At 50.8% G+C, this 22,274-nt stretch overlaps 6 protein-coding genes across 6 annotated transcripts; 2 read left to right on the forward strand and 4 right to left on the reverse strand.

Moving 5' to 3' along the window:
• Window positions 1-113: 113 nt before the first annotated feature.
• Window positions 114-8,795, reverse strand: JCM6883_002941 (uncharacterized protein; the record flags this gene model as incomplete). Its single annotated transcript, XM_076635400.1, has 25 exons — window positions 114-183; window positions 254-315; window positions 381-480; window positions 543-752; window positions 817-959; window positions 1,020-1,073; window positions 1,138-1,317; window positions 1,376-1,680; window positions 1,740-1,826; window positions 1,889-2,003; window positions 2,066-2,398; window positions 2,463-2,687; window positions 2,750-3,141; window positions 3,210-3,271; window positions 3,332-3,574; window positions 3,641-3,931; window positions 4,006-4,363; window positions 4,431-4,879; window positions 4,940-5,196; window positions 5,297-5,340; window positions 5,570-6,511; window positions 6,573-6,631; window positions 6,698-7,558; window positions 7,620-8,386; window positions 8,451-8,795. 25 exons carry the CDS (start codon window positions 8,793-8,795, stop codon window positions 114-116), a joined length of 6,954 nt encoding a protein of 2,317 aa, XP_076484616.1.
• Window positions 8,796-10,032: 1,237 nt separating this feature from the next.
• JCM6883_002942 (pseudouridine synthase family protein) lies at window positions 10,033-12,523 on the reverse strand (the record flags this gene model as incomplete). The annotated part of the gene is made up of 14 exons (XM_076635401.1): window positions 10,033-10,121; window positions 10,185-10,680; window positions 10,748-10,782; window positions 10,847-10,910; window positions 11,016-11,094; window positions 11,166-11,316; window positions 11,390-11,468; window positions 11,546-11,651; window positions 11,716-11,797; window positions 11,877-11,895; window positions 11,970-11,991; window positions 12,096-12,110; window positions 12,199-12,255; window positions 12,339-12,523. 14 exons carry the CDS (start codon window positions 12,521-12,523, stop codon window positions 10,033-10,035), a joined length of 1,479 nt encoding a protein of 492 aa, XP_076484617.1.
• A 137-nt stretch (window positions 12,524-12,660) lies between these two features.
• On the forward strand, window positions 12,661-13,724 carry BUD32 (serine/threonine protein kinase BUD32; the record flags this gene model as incomplete). The annotated part of the gene is made up of 4 exons (XM_076635402.1): window positions 12,661-12,777; window positions 12,836-13,214; window positions 13,281-13,408; window positions 13,473-13,724. The coding sequence occupies 4 exons, from the start codon at window positions 12,661-12,663 to the stop codon at window positions 13,722-13,724; spliced, it is 876 nt and encodes a 291-aa protein (XP_076484618.1).
• A 205-nt stretch (window positions 13,725-13,929) lies between these two features.
• On the reverse strand, window positions 13,930-15,325 carry JCM6883_002944 (uncharacterized protein; the record flags this gene model as incomplete). Its single annotated transcript, XM_076635403.1, has 4 exons — window positions 13,930-14,132; window positions 14,213-14,699; window positions 14,773-15,159; window positions 15,230-15,325. The coding sequence occupies 4 exons, from the start codon at window positions 15,323-15,325 to the stop codon at window positions 13,930-13,932; spliced, it is 1,173 nt and encodes a 390-aa protein (XP_076484619.1).
• Window positions 15,326-15,695: 370 nt separating this feature from the next.
• Window positions 15,696-18,853, reverse strand: JCM6883_002945 (uncharacterized protein; the record flags this gene model as incomplete). Its single annotated transcript, XM_076635404.1, has 12 exons — window positions 15,696-15,811; window positions 15,883-15,958; window positions 16,028-16,510; window positions 16,573-16,653; window positions 16,718-16,991; window positions 17,056-17,108; window positions 17,174-17,361; window positions 17,466-17,769; window positions 17,825-17,870; window positions 17,930-18,237; window positions 18,308-18,504; window positions 18,571-18,853. The coding sequence occupies 12 exons, from the start codon at window positions 18,851-18,853 to the stop codon at window positions 15,696-15,698; spliced, it is 2,409 nt and encodes an 802-aa protein (XP_076484620.1).
• Window positions 18,854-19,280: 427 nt separating this feature from the next.
• On the forward strand, window positions 19,281-21,383 carry JCM6883_002946 (PP2C family serine/threonine-protein phosphatase; the record flags this gene model as incomplete). Its single annotated transcript, XM_076635405.1, has 5 exons — window positions 19,281-20,274; window positions 20,410-20,537; window positions 20,619-20,850; window positions 20,920-21,220; window positions 21,314-21,383. 5 exons carry the CDS (start codon window positions 19,281-19,283, stop codon window positions 21,381-21,383), a joined length of 1,725 nt encoding a protein of 574 aa, XP_076484621.1.
• Window positions 21,384-22,274: the final 891 nt, after the last annotated feature.

Here is a 22,274-nt window from a genome sequence, read left to right on the forward strand (position 1 = left end):
TCTTCTCTCTTTTTGTTGCACACAAGTCACTCACGAGACTTTCGCGTGAGAAGAACTGTCTATTGGCAGAAGAGAATACTGTACAAAAGTAGACACAGAAATAGTGTCTGTCGTCAAGTTCCCGAAGGTTTACCTTTCGATGTATCGTAAGCTCGAATGAGATGTTCTTGTCCTTCTTCGGTTCTGCCAAAGCGAATGATGAGAGAGTGAGGTGAGCATTGAACGAAGAAAAGTCAAGCGGGAAGGAACTGACTGAGAGAACGCGAAACCTCTGTTTCGACGCAATCGTTGAACAGCTCGCACTTTTTTGATTGCCTGTGGCGCAAGCAAGACCGTCAGCTTCGAAAACTGGGACGAAGCTGGAAGGAGAGGAAGCTCACCTTCTGGAACTGCTCCATTCGAGGACGATAATCCGGCAAGTTGTACTTCTGAATCTCTTGAACGATGTGATAAGGTTCGGGCCGGAACAATCGCTTGTACCTGGCAGTGACCGAAGTTGAGTCAGTTTCGGTCTATTTTGACAGAAAAATGGTCGAACTTACGATTTCCAAGCGAAGTCTCGAGTGAGGAGAAGGAACGGGAGACCGAAAATTGTAAGCCAAAAGACGAGCGAAGACCATAGTCGTCCGACGATATTGGTGTATTCGCGCGAGAAGCCGAGCATCGGTGCGATCCAGGCGTAGAGCGGTAGGAATCCCATGGTGAAAACGAAAGAACCGGGAATCGCGAGGAGAGTGTATTTTGTCCAGATGCTGCAAGACGCGCCGTTCTACAGTGAGCGGATGCTTCGTTACTGAGTGAGAGAAGGTGTCTTACTCTGAAATCAAAGCAGCTTTCGCGAGAACCGTCAGGAGAGCAGAAAGGTAAAGTGTCGTTCCCCAAACCCATTGTCCTCCGATCCAGCCTTGAGCGAGAGCGAGACCGTCCCAGAAGATGGCGACAGTCACGACGTAGATGACCTGCTCGCGAGAATGAACCTTAGACCCAGCGACATCTCGAGAGGGAGGAATGAGACTTACGAATGAGTGAACGAGAGCGTTGATGATCCATTGCCAGAATATTCTGACGCTGAACTGTAAGGTCCAAGACTATATCTAGATCTTCATCGGAGAGCTAACGAAGTAGGGAGGAACTCACGAATTTGTTCTGTTGACCAAGTTTGTAGAGTTCGGGATAACGATCGAGCATCCGAGCTCCGACGAATTGATCAAAGACTCCGAGGACGATCGGCGGCAGGACAGTGAAGACGACGTTGTAGAAAGTGAGGGTCCAGCCTTCTTCGAGAACTTGACCCGAGAAGGAGTTTTGAAACGCGAACTGAACGAAAGCCGAGTCAGTCTCGTTCCGACCCGATGAGGAGAGAGAGGTAGCTCACCCAGAATCCAGTCATATAAAGAGCGATATTTTTGTAGAACGAATACAGGATAAGCTTGCTCAACCGTTGATAACTCCAAGTACCGTGAACGAGCAACAGTTTCTTCAAGTAGCGGAATTGACTGATAGCGACGTCGGCAGACCTCGCCGCTTGAAGACCTTCAACTCCAGAGATACCGACTCCGACGTGAGCCGCTTGAATCATGCTAACATCGTTTGCACCGTCTCCGATCGCTAGCAAGATCGCTTTTAAGTTCTTCTTGACGAGTTTGACGACGAGCGCTTTCTGAAGGGGCGAGACTCGGCCTATGGAGAGCCATGTCAGTAAGGAGTAGCTAGTGATGAGAAGAGACATGTGAGCTCACAGCAGACGACCGCTTTGCACATGACCGCCAGTTCGAGGAAAGTTTTCGAGAGATCTTTCTCGAGTGCAAATGACAGACTCTTTCCGTCTGATTAGTCGAGCAGAGTCAGCGAGGGGCTCAAACACGGCAGGGCTTGGGCGAGGGCTCACCGATAACAAGAGCGAGTTCTTCGAAGTCGCCAGCACTTCGAGAGTTCTTCACCGCTTCCAACCGCTTCGTCAAGAAGTCTCGCGTGTCGAGAGCATTCTCCTCGTTCACAATGACCTATAGGAACTTGCGCGGTCAGTCTCAGACAGTCAGATAACAGAGCAAGAGAGAAGACGAACCAAACTCATCGATTCCGAGATCAATCGACACGACAACCCGATGTTGATAGCCGTCTCTTGTCGGTCTCCCGTCAACACCCAGATCTTGATTCCGGCTTGTTGTAGAGTGTAGATCGTATCGGGTACTCCGTCCTGTAACTTGTCCTCAATCGCAGTCGCTCCGAGAAGGAACAAGTCTCGTTCGATGATCTCCGAAGCTTTGTCGAGCGCTTCCGTTCGTCCGTTGATCGTCGCGGCAGCTCGGTCGTAGATAGTGACCCATTTCTTGTATTCTTCTTCGGGGATTTCTCGCATCGCGATGCAAAGCGTTCGAAGTCCTTCCGTGGCGTATTCCTGTAGAATCCTTACGGTTAGCTCGTCTTTATGGACGACAGGACGACACGGAAGATAAGCTCACCTCGAGATGGTTCGAAGTGGTCTCGTTGAAAACTTGACCTTCAGCTGCGAGTCGTTCGAAAATGACGGTGTCGGCGCCTTTGCAGTACAGCTTGATCTTGCCTTCGGGAGTACGGATGATTGACGACATTCGTTTTCTCGTCGAGTTGAATTCGAGAATGTTGAGGACTTGGTATTCTTTCTCGCGGCCATTGATTTCGACGAAAACTGATTGAGGTTTCCGGGTCTACACACGCGTACACTCCGAATCAGCGAGCGAGAGCGCGAGAGGCAGAGAGGTTGACTCACCTTGAACGTGTAACCGAGAACATCCGCTCCGCTAACGAGAGCCGCTTCATCGGGACTACTCGCCTGATAAACGATCTTCTCATCCTTCATTTCCGGAATGACCGTATGACAAGTAGCGAGTAACGTCAAGAACTCGTCGATGATCGCCGCGTTCTTCCCTCCCTGCGACAAAGTTTCCCTCAACTCCGAAAACGAAAACACTTCTCCCTTTTTCGCTTCTTCGACGAGATCGGAATAGGGTACTCCTCCGATCGAACATTGTCGAAACTCCATTTGGTTGCAGGTGAGGGTTCCCGTCTTGTCGCTGAAAATGTATTCGATTTGTCCGAGTTCTTCGACGAGAGAGGATGTTCGACAGAGAGCTGGTGTATCGGTCGCCGCGTAGTACATATCTGGGCGAATGAGAGTTCTTTCGAGGTCAGTCCCGAGCCAAAGTCAGCAGTTGACGGGTCTTGCTCACCGAGATCGGAATTGATGAAAGCCGCTTGTTGGAACTTGACGACTTCCATCGTGACGATGAGGCTAAGGAAGCGCAATTGTCAGCCTTATCAGTACATGGAATGAGCGCAGCGAGAAACTTACGAGATCGGGATCAAATTGTTCAAAGTGAGAATGAAAGTCAAAACATCCTTGATGAAACTTCCGGCACTGACGGCGTTCGCATCAGCGTTAAAGTAAAGGTACCACATCTGATCTGCGTAGACTCGGTTTCGGACGGTCGCTCCGATCGCGCACCCGATCGAGAGGGCGAGGAGGATTCCGAGGAGGAAGAGGATTTGAACGTTGACCATTCTTTCCATCGCCGTTCGTTTGATCGGTGCAGCTCTGTTCGTGGTTCCGATACCTACTTAGCTATGGAGTATATTGCTAAAGATAAGCTCCGAAACTCACGTAGCGTTACGCATAAGTTTGGTTTCGTGACCTGTGAAAATCACGATTCCGTACAACCAAGCCGTGTTTCGTAGTTGAGCTCCTCGTAACAAGATCTGATCGGGACCGAGCGGTAGATCCTTCGACGATGTCCCTAGTCCAGCTGAAGACATCGACAACGTCGCCTCGAAAGTGTAGAGCGAGTTGTTGGGTTGTTCGGATCGAAGTTGGCCTGAAATTTGGGAGATTGCAGCCGGAGATAAGAGATTCGCAGTTGATGAATGTGCTTGTTTGATCTTCAAGTTCGTTTCACTATTGGTAAAGAAGGGTTAGCACAAACGAGAGAGACTCGCAGGCTTGAGAGAGAAGGGAACCCCGAAACTCACCCATCAAGATTACTCGTTTCAATATAGCACAACCCTTCCGGTTCACTGCTACTCAGGATGACGAGATCTGCTGGGAACGACTCGTTCGATTCGACTCTGACTATATCTCCGACTCTGATACTCCTCCAGGGTTTGTCGACGAACGAAGAGCCTTCGAGTACTTTCGCTTTCCGAGTATTCAGGTCGGCGTCAGATTGGTGTCGTTTAATATCTTCTTTCGCTTCTTTCAAAGCAGCAACGATGAGAACGATTCCGAGGGGAAGAATAGTCGTGTAACGATTTGTTGGCGAGACGTTTGGGATTTGTTGGATACAAGCGGTGAAGAGGAAGAAGATGTTGGCGTATTTCGAGAATTGCTCTGTTGCCCGAGAGAATAAGCGGAACTTTCACACGAAAAGTAGGAGAGAGAAAAAGGGAAAACGCACCTGCGAGGAACTTCGGCAAGAACGTGACGAAGTTGTACTTGCTCGTCGAGATTGAATTGTTCGAATACTTGTTCGCGGCATTGAGCGTCGGATTATTGAGGTGAATGACTCGTTCTCCCTCATAAACTTTCGGTCCTCCCTTTAATATCCGCCTCACTTCTTCCCACACTTTCTGTACCGTGTCTCCTTTCCGTCTACTTTGTTTCGCTTGCATCGCCGCCAACCTCGCTTTGGCCTGAATGATCTCTTCGTCGTCTTCATCGAGCATGTTTCGACTCGGTTCTCCCATTCGACCTTGCCCGAATCCAGCGGGTTTCTGTGCGTTCGCAGTGAGCGATTCGTCGTGGGAATACGAAGCACCATTCCGTCCATATTCAGGTCGAGAGTCGTAGGGGAGACTAGGTTGAGAGGTTCCGAAACCTGAAGTTGCGAGATCTTCGTCGTCGTCGCTGTCAATCCCGACCGAGTCAGCCTTCGTCACTCGGGCTGACAGACGGACAGAGACTCACTAGAATGGATTGTAATCATCGTATCCTCCCTTTCCCAGAGATTGATTGCTCACATCGACTGCCGTTCCAAATTGATTCGCAGCTCTCCCTCCTCCGTAACTCGCCGGGTTCTGACTTTGTCCATAAGGGTCGTAAGTACCTCTCGTGTTCGAGAATGGGTTGTCGGTAGTTCGAGAGGAAGTTTCGTTGCGAGGTGGAGCTGGAGCTGGACGAGAATTCGGGGAGAATACTGCGAGATCTTCGTCATCCGAGTCAAACTGCATGTGATAGAGATTTATTTCGTCAGTACGGATACGCGTCCACCACAGGCGAACGTCGCCGAGAGGAGGGACGGCTTTGAAGGGGAGATGAACTCACTGGATCCATTCCCTCTCGTGCGCGTACGGCTTCTGTGCCTCTTGCTGGATACCACGAGGTCTCTGGTGAAGATCAGCCGATGCGGATAGTCGTTGTCGAAAGTTGACGTGTCGGCGAGGTGAGGATCTTGGAGAAAGTGGTCGTTCGCGAACGGTCAAAACTTTCGCAGCCAACTCTCCTCGACAAGAACGACATGCGACAGAGGTTCTGAGTGTATTGTTCACGCGTAAGAAGTGTCTATAACAATTCACAATAATCTAAAAACAATTTTACCACTGATTATTTCCTTTCCGATTTCCACCTCGATCCCTAGCTCGTCCGTCTCGACGTTGCCCTGTTCCGGCGAGAGATATCGTATCGACGATAAGATCGTGTTGACCTCCTTCAACGTTGCTTTCTCGAGACGAAGATCGATCTCTTCAGCTCCTCCTCCTCCTGCTCTTTCCGCTCGGACTGATCGCGTCGACGTCAGATCGATTCGTCCACCTTTCAAAGTGGACAGCCGGATCCTAGCTCGGAATGAACCTGGCGGGGAGGAGGAGAGAGATCGAAGGAAGATGAGGTCGAACCCTTCCAATTTCCCATCGAGTGATCCGTATAGTTCGACGTTTCCGACCTCTTCCTGAACGAGCGCGAGTCGATTTTGATACCGATACGCTTGAAGATACCTCAGTTCGAACTTCGCGCCGGCCTTGTCGACAGTCCCGTCCGAGTGAGCTTGAAGCGAGAAAGAATCGATGACTTTCGCGGCGATACTGTCCCGTTGTATCGGTAGTTGACTCGTCATCTTGCTAAAAAGATGAATCGACCAAGTTTCGTTCCACTCGGCGAGTCGTTCGAGTGCTTGACCAGGAGGAAGAGATATGACGAGTTCGTGAGAGTCGATCCAAGAGCGAGGGTATAAGACGTGAGGAGGTAAGAGGGTGAGTCCATTCATCTCGAGTTGGTGTCGACGAGGTTGGTACGCGATTGTGAGAGCTCTGGAACCGGTACATTCTAAACAATCTGGCGAGTATCGAGGGGAGAACGTCGATTCGAGCACTTCTTGGAATAGCGTCCACCCGCTCTTGACTCGAATCACTCGGTTCGAGAGGTATGTACCGTCTTCGTCGAGAGTCCAGCTCTCGTCAGAAGCTGAGGTCGATCGATCGGTGCCGACGAATTCGAGATTCGAGTGGGGAGGAGAACGAATCCAGAGAGCGTCGAGGTCGATCGCTGGACACTATCGAATCAGTTCCTTACGCTCTCTGGATGGATGAGAGGTGGTCAGACTCACAAGTACCACCAAATTTGAACAGAAAGAGGTAGCGAAGATAGTCGGCCAGATGCGAATTGCTGTGAGAGTGTCTCGAACCAAAAGTCAGCTCATCCTCCACTTCGCTGATCTTCGAGTAGTCTCACAAATTCGGTCCGTCTTTCCATTTGTCCCAATCTCGGATCCACCGCTCGCTTTCTCGACCGACAAACCATTCCCTCTCCAGCATTTCCTCTTTTCCAACCTTGACGACGTGTATCGTATATCCCATGTCCCGATAGTGATCGAAAGAGGTATCGTCGAGGGTGGTCGAGAAGATGAGGACGACGGCTCTCGGTTCACTTACGAAAATCGTTTCGAGAGCTGAGAAGTGTCGATCATTGAATGCTGAGGAGGGTTCCGTCCAGACAATCAGTTTGAGGAGATGCCAGTCGTCGCTCGTGGAATACGGAGATGAGTGGTAGGATAGAACGCCGGGAACGATCCAAGGATTTTGGGGAGAACCGATAATCCGAGGTGACTTCGATACGACTTTGACGGGCGAGAGATCCAGCTTCGAGTTCGATACAGTCGCCCCCTTGATCTCGTCGCATACGATCCCAGCATCCTTCCAATGATAATCTCGTTTCCGACACGACGCGTAACAGACTCCGCACCATCTTTGCGCGATCCCCTCGCACAGTTTTCGACCTTCGACGATGTTTCGATACATCTCTTTCGCTTCATTCGACGAGTCTTTCTTACGTCCGAATCGTTTCGCGATCAAGTCGTTCTCGCAGACCTGTCCGTGCTGGATTCGATGATCGTGGAGAGGTCGAATACCGGAAGGAAAGAGCCAGACGCCGAGAGACTGGTCTTCATTTCGAGTTATACGACGAGACGCTGAGGAGGTTGGAGCGATGAGAGAGATGAGGTCGTGAGAGAGAATGTGAAGGGTAGAGTCGGTGTAAGGAGGGTACTGAGCCAAGTCGTAGCTGGGTTCGCTTTGAGGAAGGACGGGCATAACCCTGTCCGGTACGATATTAGGTGAGCCGAGATACGTGGATGCGGCAGGAGAAGATCACGAACCAATAAGCAAAGCCTCGCCAGTACTCAGCTTTCTTCCCCAGTTTGACCAGCTCCTTCGCGATAACATCAAGCCTCACGAATGCATCATCTTCCGTCTTGATCACATAATGAACGTCCAACTCTCGAGCCCACCTCCATCCCTCGTACGCTTTCGCCGTCGATTCTTCCTCAGAGTCTCGAGCGGGAACGAGTAGAAGGTCTCCGTAAGTCGTAGCTTCTTCCTCGAGTCGAGGTCCAGACTTGCTCGCAGATTGGGGAGAAGGTGCAGTGCCGAGAATGAAGCGATGATCGAGCGAAACGGAGGAAGTCGTCGAAGAACGAGTAAAGAGTTCGAGGGAAGTTTCGCGGAAAGTTTGTCGATTGATTCGAGATTGTTCTGACCAGGAAGAAGAGACGAGAAGGAGGATACGGATCTCGTTGGTTGATGCTGGTGTCGAGAGAGTCGAGATACGAGAAGGGAAGATTGAGCTAGTCGTGTTGAGTACCGGAGGACCTAGATCGATTCCTCCTCCTCCTTTATACCTCGCAACGAATTGCTGCCACAAGAGTGCGTTCGTCGTCGCCCATCCCAGCACTGCGAAAGGTAAGACCGTCCCCCACAAGACTCGTTTCCAACTCAGAACTCTCTCCCCTTTTCGATACTTGTCGGTTCGGATCCCTGGTCCGAGGACGGCCGTAATTGCTGAGGAGACGAATTTCCAGCTAGGTTGACCTCGACGATCTTTTCGTTCGACGATGTTACTCGTGACCCAAGATTGAATCACGTTCTGCAAGCAAGAGCACTCATTAGCTTGGCGTGAGATATGTAGAATGAGCGGATGGGGAACCTACAGAGATCGCGGCAGTAGTAGCACAGACGAACCAAGCCGCGACGGGTTGATCGAACGAAAGAACTCGATGAGTCGTGAGAGTGAGAGGCCAACAAATTGCTTGAAGACTGAGCACCCTCACGATCGTCGGACCGACCGGATAGTAGACGAGCCATCTCTTCAAGAGTCCTCTTGCGAGTGAATGCGTGAAGTAAGCGCAAGCGAGAGCCCACATTCCCGAAACGAACCAATCGAGTTTCGTGCTTCTCGAATAGGTGATTCCTGACGATTCTCCAGAGGTGACGAGTCGAGGAGTCGTGTAGAATCGATGGGCGGAGTAGAGGAAACCGATGAGGGAGGGAATCATAGAGAGGAAATTGAGGAGGAAGAAGAGAGGGGTCCATATCCGAGATCGAGATCGAGTTGGAGATGTAGACGAGCTCGACGTATTGGCAGCCTGTGATGGTAAGACGTCAGCGGGTCTTCTCTCGTTGAATTCGGCCGGAAGTCCTTACCGATTGAGAACTCGTTCCTTCCGCACTTCTCGTCCTCGAAAAGATTCTCCCCTCCGTGTTGACCGCGATCCGCCTCTGATGTAGTGTCGAGTTCTCCGAGACTTGTCTCCTCCTGAGCGCTCTCGCCGACGCCTGAATCTCGAGTGCCTCGCCTTCATCCTCCGAAGATTCCGCCCGCGTAGTTCCTCCTCCTCCTACAAAGCCGTTGTGAATCGATGTTGATTCCTCGAACGAAGGTAACCTCGAACGAGCGCCAAAGGAGAGTCCCAGGGAAGTCGAGGAGGAAGTTCGACTTCTTTGCGGTCGAACAGGTCGCTGAGGGTTCGTCGTTGCTTCGTGCGCCCGATCCGCCGGAGCTGGCCATCCTTGTACTTCCGAACTTATTCGCACCGCCTCGTTCGAGGGAGGAGAAGAACCAGCAGCAGAAGGAGGAGCGAGATGATAAAGCTGAGGCACTGAACGGGAGCGGATCGGAGGAGGAAGCTGACCAGGGTAAGGAGGTGGAGGAAGGTTGTGTATTGAAGTTGGTGGAGTTATCGATGTCAGGGGAGGAAGGGGAGTCGTGCGAGAGAGAGGGGAGACATTAGGGAGAGAACCTCGGCGAGAATGCGCCACGATGAAGCCGGTTCTGGGGGTATAGAGTGGTGGAGAGAACTTCTAAGAGTAGTTCTATATCGTCAAACGAGCTTTCAGAGTCAGTGACGCCTCGCTAGAGCTTTTCATCATTTAGCAGTTTGTTTTCTCCATCTTCTCAGCCAGATCTAGCTGTGCTGACGCTGCAAGAGGATCACAAAATAGGATAAGCTTACCTTGACACTATCTGATACCTTGGTTTGGAATCGAGGGTGATTGAGAGATTTGTCGGAAAAGTCACAGGTTGAATGAGGTCGCGAGTCTGAAGATACAGGCAGGCAAGGAGGAGTGCCGGCGGTGTTCCTCCCTCAGTGAAGAAAGGCGGACGAGGGGACAAGCGGAGATGGGTGAGAAAAAGGACGAAGAGAAAGCAGAACAAGCGCTTTCGCACAACGCCGATGACCTTGTTTCCTCAGACTTTGGAATCCTTTGTCTCCATCACTGCGCACAAGTTCGCTACGACAAGATAGAGGACAAAGGTACTTCATAAGTAGGTTCAGCCCAATAAGGTAAGTCACTCTTCCAATCCCATTCAGTCGTAGTGTCTGACAATTTCGCAAACAGTGTCAGCTCGTTCGATACCAGACAAAGGGGAGAGAGTGACTTACATCTCATAGCGTGTAACCAAATGAACAGTTGTTCAGGTTTCGGATCCGGAATCAAAGGCGTAAAACATTTCCGACAGAACCCTCCTTCCTCACTCTCCTCATCTCCTTCTTCCGTCGTCTTCGACAACTCGACGGCCTCTCCTACTTGTTCCTGATACTTCCTCGCCATTTCCAACCCTTCCTGATCCCGATCTCTCGCCCATCCATCCGCCTCATCCCTCACTCCTCTCAGCGCTCGAATCGCCCTCTCAGCTCCTTCCGTCAACTCGAGATCATGTTGTTTCCGATCGATCCCTTCTTCTCCTTCCTTCACGTTCGTGTATCCATCTCGACTCGTTCGTTGCTTCTCTTGTTCGGAGGACATGAATAATTCGCCTCGAAGTCGTCGGGATTCGGCGGCGTAGACTCCGCCTTTCCCTCGTGATTCGCCCCAAGCTGAGGAGTTCTGGTAGATTGGATCGTTGGCGATTGGGTGTCCGAGGTATTGTAAGTGAACCTGAGAGACGAGCGGAAAGGTAGTGAGCTCTTCTGTCAAAGTCTCGTATGACGAAGCGGGAACGTACTCGGATCTGATGTGTTCGTCCCGTGATGGGACGACCTGCGACGGGGTAGAGTGTCAGTCTGTGGATTGAAGAAAGACGATCAAGAAACCATGAGCTCACAGAGAACGACGCTCGTATAACTCTTCTCATCGTAACTCATGCGTTCAAAGATAGTTTTCGATTCCTACATTATCGGCGCGAAATTGCAAGAGTCAGATCAGAAGATGTCGAGGAACTCCATCATCGGCTCGTTCGCAACTTTCGAAACGCCAGGAGATTTGAAACTCACCCTTCCGTCTGGATGTACGACATTGATCCCAACCTGTCGGTCTAACGTCAATAGTGGTTCCTCACACACAACCGTTGCCCTGTGAACAACGCAACACGTTCAGTTCCCGAGCTTCTCCCGTCTCAGGATCTCAGAGTGAATCGCGCTCACTTTGGGAATTCTCCGACGCATCTCGCGACGTATTCCTTCTTTACTCCAGTCTCGCGTTGACCTCCGAACCAGGCTCCTAGCTCTTTCGAGGCTGCGACAGTGAGGGAACAAATCATGACTCCTGATGTTAAACGATCTAATCGATTTGAAGCTGCTCGATCGAGAACGTACCGCGAGTCAGTCGAGGTACGTTAGAGGAGAGAGGAGAGAAGGGGGAGACGGACTGTGAACCATTGGGAGATCGTAATCGTATTTGAGAATCTCGAGCAACGTGTTGAAATTATATCTTCCCGTCGAATGGATCTACAGCCTCGAGTGTACGATCAGCTTGAACTGATTCGCCTGGGAAAGAGAGCGAGAGTGAGTGGAGATGGACTTACAGGCATCGATCCAGGTTTCTCAACGACTAAAGTTTTCCCATCGTTTCCAGGTAGGCGTCCATCGTAGATGATCTTCACTGGTCCAGCTACGACTGGTGGTTCATGTCTTTCAAATGAGACTTGAAGCGTTAGTACATGGATCTCGAGGGGCAAAGAAACGGGTTACAAACCGATGAGCTACGTTTGAAATGAGATCCCCGTTCTGGATGATTTGATTGGGTGTGGCTTTTCGGTTGTTCACGACGATAATACCTATGAGTGTTCTCCATCTCTGTGGTCAGCTAAGCCGCCTGCGAAACGAATAATGCTGAGCACAAAGATGAAAACGAACCTGATTCGATTGCCCATTCCTACTCCCATCAAAGCAGAGCCGTCTAGTGAGTCATATGCACGTCGACAAGGAGGAGATGGACCAGAGACTGACATAGTATTCCTGAGTCCGATCTCTGAACCAAGAACCTATCGATCGAATTAGCGAGAACCATTTTCCACACACGCCAGCGGAGACCGTCAGCCTTTCGGCTTTAGTCAATAAAAGGATAATGCGAACCTAAATTCACTGTAACTGTACACGATCTGACCGATGTCAGTCTAAACGCGATGGAGAGAGAGCAAAGAAGCGAGAAGAAAGGAAGAGAAAGGAAGAAGCGTACATATCGATCAAAGTTCTACCTTGCCATCTTTCTTTCGCCCAGCTATGATACGTAAACCTATTCTCTCTCCCACCAGCCCATTAGTTTCTCCTCTTCACCCGTCATTCAGCTCGAGGAGAGGGAGAGAAGGGAAAGTTTACATATAAGGTTTCACTTTTCTCAATCCATCCTGTTCGTAGTACTCTGGTGTTGGGGGAGGTAGGGCGAAATCTCCAGTGGGAGCAGGGATCGAGTTGCGGGAAGTACCTCGTTTCGGTTGAGGATGTTGTTTGACTTTCTTTTGGGAAATGTTGTTCGGATCGCTACCTTTTGGAGGGGCCGTCATTCTGGACCGTTCTTGCGAGTAGCTCGAGAGGTGTATAGCTGGAAACGGGTCCGTCAAGTGAGAGGAGAGGAAGAGAAAGAAGAGTTGGTGGAAACTTCTCTGTCCCATCTCTATCGCTCCACAACTCTTGCGCAAAGATGCCAAGCCTCTCGAAAGAAGTCAAATCAGCCGTAGACTCTACACGGATGACTCTCCCGCTCGAAGAAATGCTCTCTCATCCCTCTACCCGTTTGATCAAACAAGGTGCCGAAGCCGTCAGTCCTCTCCCTGTTCCCCTCTCTACGTAGCCTAACGCCCTCGTGCTGTTCTCAGAAAGTGTATCGAACAATTCTATACCCCTCAATGAGCTCAACGAAAGAAGTAGAAATTCTCGTCAAACATCGATTCCCGAAACGCTACCGACATCCCACTTTAGATGCGCAATTAACTCGTCAACGTTTAACTTCGGAAGCGAGAGCTCTAGTGAGGTGTTTGAAAGCAGGGGTGAAAGTACCGGGATTGAGAATTGTGGATGTTAAGAGTGGTGCGCTTGGAGTGGAATGGATCGAGGGGTGGAGCGTGAGGGAAGTGCTAGGGGGAGGTCAGGAGGAAGATGGATTACCAGAAGAGGGAGCCGAGGCCGAGGGAACAGAAGAGGAGGAAGAGGAGGAGGATATCGCAGAATTGTTAACAGCGAAAGGTGTCTCGGAAGGTCAGTTCTCGCGGCCTTAAGTCCACCTTGATGCAACGAGATACACTGACAGATTGTCAATCGCAGATGATATGCTACGTTCAATCGGAGCCGAAATAGCAAAGATGCATATTGCCGAAATCATTCATGGAGATCTAACCACTTCAAACATGATGGTTCGACTGACACCCAACTCTCCAAGACCATTCGAGATCGTAAGCCTCCTCCTCTCCTTCCCTGTCCCCGTCTTCCCTCGCTTACCGATCGGCAACCCTTTAGGTTCTAATCGATTTCGGGTTATCTTCCGCTTCCCTCATGGCAGAAGACCGTGCCGTAGATCTCTACGTTCTCGAACGAGCCTTCGCGTCAACTCATCCTGTCCTCCCTGGTCACGTTCCTCATTTCGATCGAGTGTTGGAAGGATACGAGAAAGTGACGAGGGAAAGGGGAAAGAAGGGAGAATGGGAGAGAACCGAGAAGAGGTTGGAGGAGGTTAGGATGAGAGGGAGGAAGAGAAGTATGGTCGGTTAGACTGCCGACGAAAGTGAGGGAACGTGTACATGAGCCTCGGAGCAGGGAAAACGTGTTGTCATATTAAACTTAAGGTCCTCACGATCTCCTCGGTCAGTTCTCGCAGACTCGCCCTCGTGATAGAGACAGGGACAAAGTTTACAGCAGTCGCTACAGCTACAAAAGTTACAAATCAAAGCTCAACTGTCCCGAGTAATCGCGACGATCAACCCAAAACCACCGCCCTCCCTCTCACAATTACGATCCCTCTCCCCGCGGCATCCTCTCCCGTCTCAACCGCCAACACTCCATTCGCTCCTCTCTGTTGCGCATGATACGTCAAATCGGAAATCGCAAAGTTCAAACGATCGTCTTCTGAGAACGAGTGACATTGGGACGAATCACCTTCGACCCATCCCAGTTCGGAGACTGTCTCGAGGTATCAGGTCAGAATGCGTGAGACAGAGGGAGACGGGAGAAGGGAGGGGAAGAGAAGGAGACGGATTTACTGATGGGTCGACCGGATTCGTCGTATTCTAGATCGGTGATCACGAAGTCGTTCCTCCTGCCGTGTTCGTAGTGAGGATCGATTGGTGGTAAACGATCGTGATGAATGTCGTGAGGGTCGTTATAGATGGTGTAGTTGTTGACGACACGAGGAGTAGTCGGAATCGGATGAAGGGAAGGAGATGGATGACCGATCCTGGGAGAGTAGTGGGATTGCTGATAGGACGGGTAGTGTGGCTCGTGATGGTGACGATGGAGTAGAGGAGACGAGCCACCGTAAGAATGAGAATGAGGGACCGAGCCGAAAGAACGGGTTCGACGAAGACCTCCAATCCCGCCAGTGCCTGGAACCCCGAGATTATGTCCGTACGAATGCTGACCGATATGGGGCGTTCCAAGATGAGCTGATCCGTGATAGTGAGGAGAACCGAGATATTGACTACGAGCTAGAGCCTCTCGTTCTCGAGCTACCATCGAAGCTGTACGTTGCTGCAAATGGTTCGGATTCGGAGTATGAGTCCCATATTCCGAGGAGCTCACGTCAGACTTCGGCACCACTTACTCGTCTAGCGGCTTCTACCTCTAAAGCGTTTCGTCTCGCCCTCAATTCCGCCAACTCGTTCTCCCTCCTCCTTCTCTCTATCGCACCCAACTGGCTTCCGCCGCTTACTCCATAGCCTCCTCCGAGACGTGACGATAACCCTCCACCGAGCATCGAAGGGGAGTAACTCCCGATTCTCGCACCGAGCGGCGCTAAACTCGCCCCTAAGTGAGGCGAAGGCGCATAGGCTGAGGAGCCGATTCCACCGAAAGAACGGGATCTTCCTCGAATGTAAGGTGATCCCCCGATTGAGCCATATGGAGCAGGAACGTCGAGGAGTCCTCGTTTCGCCATGTTTCGTTCCATTCGGTTGGTTTCCCTGATCCGTTTCTCCTCATGTTTGATTGCCTATAGTCGCGTCCCGACTCCATCAGTCTGTCGAATCGGTGATGTTCCGAGAAGAAGGGGAGATGCTTACATCCAGTTTCCGCTGTTCCGCTTCGATGATGTATCGATTGTTCGCCTCCTTGGCTCGTTCTAGCTGTGATGGTGCCCTGTAAGTCTTCGCGTGCATGTCGGTTGAGAGTGAGAGAAGAAGAGAATCCGAGGCCCGCGTGGAAGAGTCGCTGCGAGCGCAAAGATCGCATTCCGAAACCCCGAAACCCCGAAAGAGAAGAGGTCAAAGCGTCGACTTGTGACCGGAGTTTCCGACCGATCTGTTTCGATTCACTTCCTCGCGCTGAACATATCATGACGTTGAGGAGGACACATCCGGATCGACAGATTGAAAGCGTTAGACGCACCCGAGCAAGAGACGCAGAACCAAAGAGACTCATCATCCAAACTCGCTCGCTCGCTCGAATCCTCCTCTGACAACCGCGAACGCCCGGAAGAGGAACCAAACTGATCTCAAATAGATAACAACAAGGCTTTACTATTACAAACTAGACATTTTCATCTCTATTCCGTTCCTCGCCCGCTCCTTGTCGCAGGCTGACATCTTTCATTCGTTCTTCGACAATCTCTAGAGCTTTTGACACGCTCGGTTGGAGGTGCTCATCTACGGTGACACGATTCGATCAGCTTCGAGCCCGTCGAGGGGACAAGGAGAGGGAGAGAAAGTAAGCTCACCTCCTCCTGATGCTTCGAGGATTCCAGCTTTCTTGAGAACGGTCAATACAGCGGGTTGAGGTTGAACCCAATAAATCTACACGTGGAGGACCCGGCTGTCAACACCCGAGAAGACTCTCAGAATTGACGAACTCGGAACACTCACAAGTACATCTCGATCTCCATAACTCTTGACGACCTCCTCCAAGACCATCGCGGCACCCGGATCGACTCCCACAACATCTTTCATCTCGAACACGACGACGCTCGCCTCACTCCTTCTCGGCTCGTCTGCCGGGTGACTTCGTTCCGGTCCGTATTTCTCCAACCTCCTCAACCTCTCCTTCAACGCCGAAGTATTCGCGAAATGTAACGAATTGTCCCTCAACTTGATTACGAGGATTCCAGGTAACTCTTCTTGAACTCCTTGACCAGAGGATCCTTGTTGAATGTTTGAAGCGGAAGGTTGGAATAGATCGAGAGAGTTTGAGTAGTCGTGATCGGCAGTGGAATCTTCTTCGTCGGGACCGTCTTGGAGCGCAGAGAAGGAGTTCGTGCCGGGTACTCGACCGAGGATCTTGATGTGGGTTATTGTCGATTGTTTGATGCAGAGTACCATCGAGAGACAGAGTGAGGTGATGATTCCGACCTGAAGAAGCGAGCGAGCGAGTTAGTCCTATTGCGAGAGGAAGAGCAGAGAAGGGAGCGTACCTCGACGGAGACGAGTAAAGAGAGGAAGAAAGTGAACAGCATCAAGAACCCTTCAGTTACAGCTTTCATTCTCCAGTAAAACTACTCAAACGACTTCGTCAGTCCTCGCTCATCATACCTCGATGATCACTCGAGATAGACTGACCTTGATATCCGCAGGAGCTTCCTCCAAAATCGAAAACACGACAACTCCAACGATAACCGCCAAAATACATTTCGGTAAATCCTTCAACAATCCCAACAATCCAAACGAAACGGCGAGGGTGAAAGCACCAGTCAAGAAGCTCGCGAATTGAGTGACGGCTCCCGTTGACGCGGCAAGTTTCGTTCGGGTGATGGAACCGAAACCGGGTAGAGTACCGGAGAGGAAAGAGGAGAGAAGGTTGGACAGTCCGAGGGCGGTTAACTCGCGGTTGGGCCTGCAGGTACGTTGGAGGAGAGTCAGTAGAAGCGACGAATCGAGAAGGAGAAGAAACAACGGACGAGATAGGGTAATCGAATTTAGAAGCCATATCCTTCGCCGCTACGATCGAATCCTACACATCTCGCCCACTGGATCAGCACCTTCATCATGAGCCAGTTGATCTCGAGAGAGACGTACCAGGAACCCGAGGATCGCAATAACAGCAGCAGTTCCAATCGTTCGATGAGCGTAATCGAGATAATGAGTTTTCCCTTTCCCCGTTCCCTGAGGTTCACTGAACGGCCAACGAATCTTTCCTGCCGAAGGGGAGATCTTCCCGAGGGTTTCGAGTCCTTGGGTATGCCATTCGAAAACGTGACTGAGAACTGTTTCGCGCGAATCGAGAAAATTTCGTGAGTTTGCAATTCGAGTCCACCCTTCCTCGTCTCATGTGGAGCAACGAGAATGGGATGGAACGGGAGTGACTCACCAGTCGCCCCAATAACTACGAGCAAAACCTCGGGAACGAATCTTATCCATCTCCAACCCTTCCTCTCCCTCAATTTCCCCTTGACCACCTTCATCCCAATCAGAATCCCCGCCGCCACTGCACTGACGATCACCGTTAATCGATGAGTGTGACCCAAGTGGGTGAAGAGGAACACGAGTTTTTCGGGAACGGAAGACGAGGCGCCGTGAGTTTGGGAGAGGAGGGAATCGAGTCCAAGGATCGAGATCGTTTGCGAGATAAGGATGACGAGTCCGACTGCTGTGATGAATCCTCGCATTAAGGCCTACGAGAAGAGTGTTAGTAGAGGAAGTGAAGGGAGAAGGGAGAGAGGGACGAACTCGAGAAAGAACTGCATCGAGGAATCCTAATCTCAGGAAACCCAATCTGTGGGGAAGTACTGCATAAGTATCGTCTCCGAACTCATGAACGGCAATCCGACTCACAAGAACGAGATTGCCCCTGCCTCGAAGACGATGAAACTCGTAACAACCATTGTAAACCTGCCTTTTTCTTGCTCACTCATTTTCCCTCCCCCCATATGAGCATGTTCTTCCCCTTCGATCATCTTCGCGATAACTTCTCCCATGATCAAACTCAATGCGGCTTCGGGTCCAACGGAGAGTTGTCGACAAGTTCCGAAAACCGAGTAAACGAGCGCAGGGATCGAAACTCCGAAGAGTCCGTGAATGGGGTTCGAACGGACGAGGTTGGTAGAATAAGACATGGCTTGTGGGACGATCATCGAAGTGATCTACTCAACTCGTCCTAGTCGCATCAGTACTCGAGACAGAAAGGCAGATGTGGAAAAAGGAGGAACTGACGGTCAAAGCTGCGACGGTATCACCCATCAACTTCTTCGTATCGTACCTAGGTAGCCAATTCAAGATCGGCACGTAGTACTGTGCTCGTCGTTGGTATTTCTGCCACGTTGTAGGAGGTTTCGACGCTTGAAGGTTCATCGAACGTTTCCTATCTAACGAAGCGGCTCGACTGAGACGAGCCGGGAGAGTCGCGAACGCTAGGTCCGCACTCCATCCCTCATCAGTACAGGGCGAAACAGTACTCAAAAGGAGGGGGAACGAACCTTGTTCCTCGCGAGTTTGACTAGTCGGAGTGAGAGAACCATAATCTTTCTTCTTCCCATTCTTCTTGACCAATTCCTCAACGTTCTGTTTCGTCGGAAACGAGACGTTCGATTCTTGATCTGAATCGAACTGGAACCGTTCCGAGGAGGAGGGTTCGGTGAGGGAATTATTGGAATTATTGAAATTCGAAGTCGACGAATTTGGTCGCAGTAGCGAGGTCGTTTCTTTCAAGGAGGACGGACGGGATCGAGACGAAGCCCTTGAGGAGCTAGGGGGAGCCATGGAGAGATGCAGAGATGAGGGAGGATGCTGTTGCTGATGATGTTGAGGGACGATCGAGGGGGGAGAGTGAAGAGGGAGCTAGCGAGCGACTCGATGTTGGCGAGGGAGCTCTTAGCCTAGACTGTAGCTGTATGTATGGGCGAGATTACTGGTGGTCGAGGTAGAGGAAGAGAGCAAAAGAGCATCGGAATCGGTTTCTTGATCGACGCTCGTTCGGCCGTGACGGCTTCCCTTTCTCGACATCACTACGCAGCTCCCGATCATTCACCGACACCATCAAATACAACGCGACTAAGAGTACACCCTTCAGCCTACCACCTATCGCATCGCGTCGAATCGAACTCCTGTTTTTTTCACTTGGCGCCCCTTCTCCCTCTCTCACCCCTCTCACCCCTCTCACCTACACTCGATTCGGCAGTGAGTGGGTATGAGTAAATCGCCTAAATCACTCCTCCCATCGTCCTTATCATTCTCTCAGATCTCTCGAGCGGCGGCTCAATCCTCGTCTTCTTCCTCGTCGAGTTCGAGCCAACACCATCAACAACGAATCAGGAGATATGTCGTAGGAGCCACGGCAAAGGCCAGCAACTCATCGACTACGAGTGGGAGTTGCGTCGTAGTCAGACAGAGGAGACCGGTTTCAACTGCTCAACCGAGATCAACCGATTCACCCTTACAACGAGGAAGCACGACTGGATTCCACACGAGCTACCAGAAAGATGGACCAAGGAATCACTTCTCGACTAGTAGTTCGCAATCTCGAGTCGCTTCCGTCTCTCCCTCTTCTTGTTCCCCTTGTCCAAGTTCCCCCGCTTCGGGAATCCCCTCTCCTCCTCACTCTCCTCCGCCTACTTCCTCTTCTTCTCCCGGACCTTCAGGGAAACACCACTCGTCTCTCACGTCGACTCACCACGCTGCAGGAGGAGGAGGATCAGAGAATGGTGAATCAGACGTTTTACTTCATACCCCACCTCTCACTTCTTCCTCCTCCTCTCATTCCTCCTCCTCTACCTCTTCATCGACTTTGACTACTCAATCGACCTCGAAATCCCTCCTCTTCGGCCCCGCTTCCTCGTCGAATAACTCGTCCCGAATCCCTTCCCACGTCCTCCCCTCTTTCTTCGGTTCCTCTTCCCTCGCGACCCCTTTCCGGGGTAACCTAGTATTCCGGAACGGTGCCTACGGTATCCCTAAAAACAACCCTCAATCAACCCGCAAAGGGAAAGAGAAATTACTCGAAAATGCACCTTCAGCAGCGGGAGAAGATGGAGAGGGAGGAGGGGAACATCATTTGAGTGTCAGTGTAGGGGAGGATGCGTATTTCTTGAGGAATGATAGTTTGGGAGTCGCGGATGGAGTAGGGGGATGGAGTGGACATGCAGGGGCGAATCCGGCGAGATGGGCTAGAAAGTTTATGCATCGTGAGTTCTTCATCATCCCTCTCCCTGTTCCTCCCTTCTCTTGAGAGGGCAGTGGCGTTGATACGGCGTATAGAGGCGGAAGAGGAGTTCGAGAAAGAGCTACGCTGACAGAAATTTTCGAGTTTCTGAAAACAGACTGTTCGGCTGAATTGGCGAGATACGAGAATATCGACGATGAAATGTTCTTACAATACTATCAAGTCGATCCGGTCGAAGTGATGCAACGAGCTTTCGAACAATGTCTTCGTGAATCGAAAGACGAGGTTCGTTCCCTGCCTCCCTCGTCTCCCTTCCCTTTGTCCCTTGCTGCTTTTTGCTAACCCACTCTCTCGTATGGCTAACAGGGTATCATCGGATCCTCCACAGCGCTCCTCGCCGTCCTCCGCAACGACGAACTTCACCTCGCGAACCTCGGAGATTGTTACTGTTGCGTCATTCGAGATAACGATTATATTTTCCGATCGGAGGAACAACAACATAGTTTCAATTTCCCCTTTCAAGCAGGGACGAATTCGAAAGATACTCCCGGGAAAGATGCGCAGAGGTTTATGGTAAAGGTTAAAAAGGACGATATTGGTCAGTTTCTCTTCCTTTACATTGCTTTGTATGTGGGAGAAGAAACCTGACGCAGTTGAGATGCTGCAGTTCTACTCGCCTCGGATGGATTGGTCGATAATGTCTTCTCCGATGACCTCCTCGAAGAAATCCTTCGATTCGTTTCCGTCTCGCCCTCCCCTTCTCCCTCTCCCGTCTCCTCCTCTTCTACAAACTCAAGTTCGACTTCGACGACTCCTCGATACACATTGAACAAGTTCTCGCCTCAACTCGTTTCCGAAACGCTCTGTTACCGCGCGAAATCAGTCTATGACGATCCTCGAGCGGTTGCGAGTCCGTTTCAGAATAGAGCGGTAGAGGAGGGATTGTATTACGCTGGTGGGAAGAAAGAGTGAGTCCCAAAGCCCAGCTACAACATCTTTCGCCTCACACGAGGTTTCGAGGGGGAGAAGAAAACTGATTGTCTTGGACAATGGTGAAACAGTGATGTAACTTGTTTGATCGGTGTCGTTGGAGAACTCGAAGCGAGTCCTAATAGGAGGGATGTAGCATAACCACGCCGCCGTCCATCCTTTCTCACTCGACTCTCCTCGTCGTTCTTCGATTTTCATTTCCCCCTTTTTTAGACTTGCGTTTTTCGTTTCGCTGTTTTCTTCCATAGATTGTCTCCCTACCTCTCTTTGATGTTTCTCGTGTCTCGTGGTCTGGTTGTCGTAAAGTTTCACCCTCTTACTCGTCTCTCTTTTCGACTTTCTTTTCGGTCTCGACCGAGTCGACTCAACTTTTCTCGTTTATATTGCTACCCTGTGTTATCTCTGTCTCTCTCTTTCTCTCTGTCACTGTCATTCTCCTGCAACCTGTTTCTGCTTTCCCGCCTGCATTCCAACAACGTTGCCTCTCTCGCAACGTCCGAACGAACGGCTTGGGACTCGGATCAATCCCTCAAGATTGCGAGTTTGCTCAACCATGATAGTCAGGATGACATTTCCATTCTTTTCCCTCGGCTTCAAACGTTCCCTCTTTATACAACTTATCCAATTCCTCGCCTAGACCCGGGTTCACTGAGATACATTGATCCGTTACTTTTTTGCTCCAAACGAAATACTCCTACAGCGGGTCGACGCGAGGAGATTCCGCCATCAGCACAGGAAGGAATAGCAGGGACAGAGAAGGGAAAGGAAGACGGAAGGAAGAAGACGAACCTGGATTCGTGCAACGGACCAGTTTGCAGGTCGACCTTCAGGCGAGATCAAGTCGTTGAGGTTCGAGAGTTTGTCTGCTAGTTTCACGTGTTCTGTTCCACGGCGCGAAACATCATCAACCAGTGAGCCTCGACTGCACGGAAGGGAGAGGGGGGGGGGGGGGAAAAAAACAAGGGGAAAAGGGATTGCCAAATGTTATTTTTCGGTTTGTTGATGGATAGGGGGTTTTTTAAGTTACATTTT

Source organism: Sporobolomyces salmoneus (genome assembly GCF_050403485.1).
Source record: "Sporobolomyces salmoneus JCM6883 DNA, S_salmoneus_JCM6883_v1_ctg98, whole genome shotgun sequence".
NCBI classification, from domain to species: Eukaryota; Fungi; Basidiomycota; class Microbotryomycetes; order Sporidiobolales; family Sporidiobolaceae; genus Sporobolomyces; species Sporobolomyces salmoneus.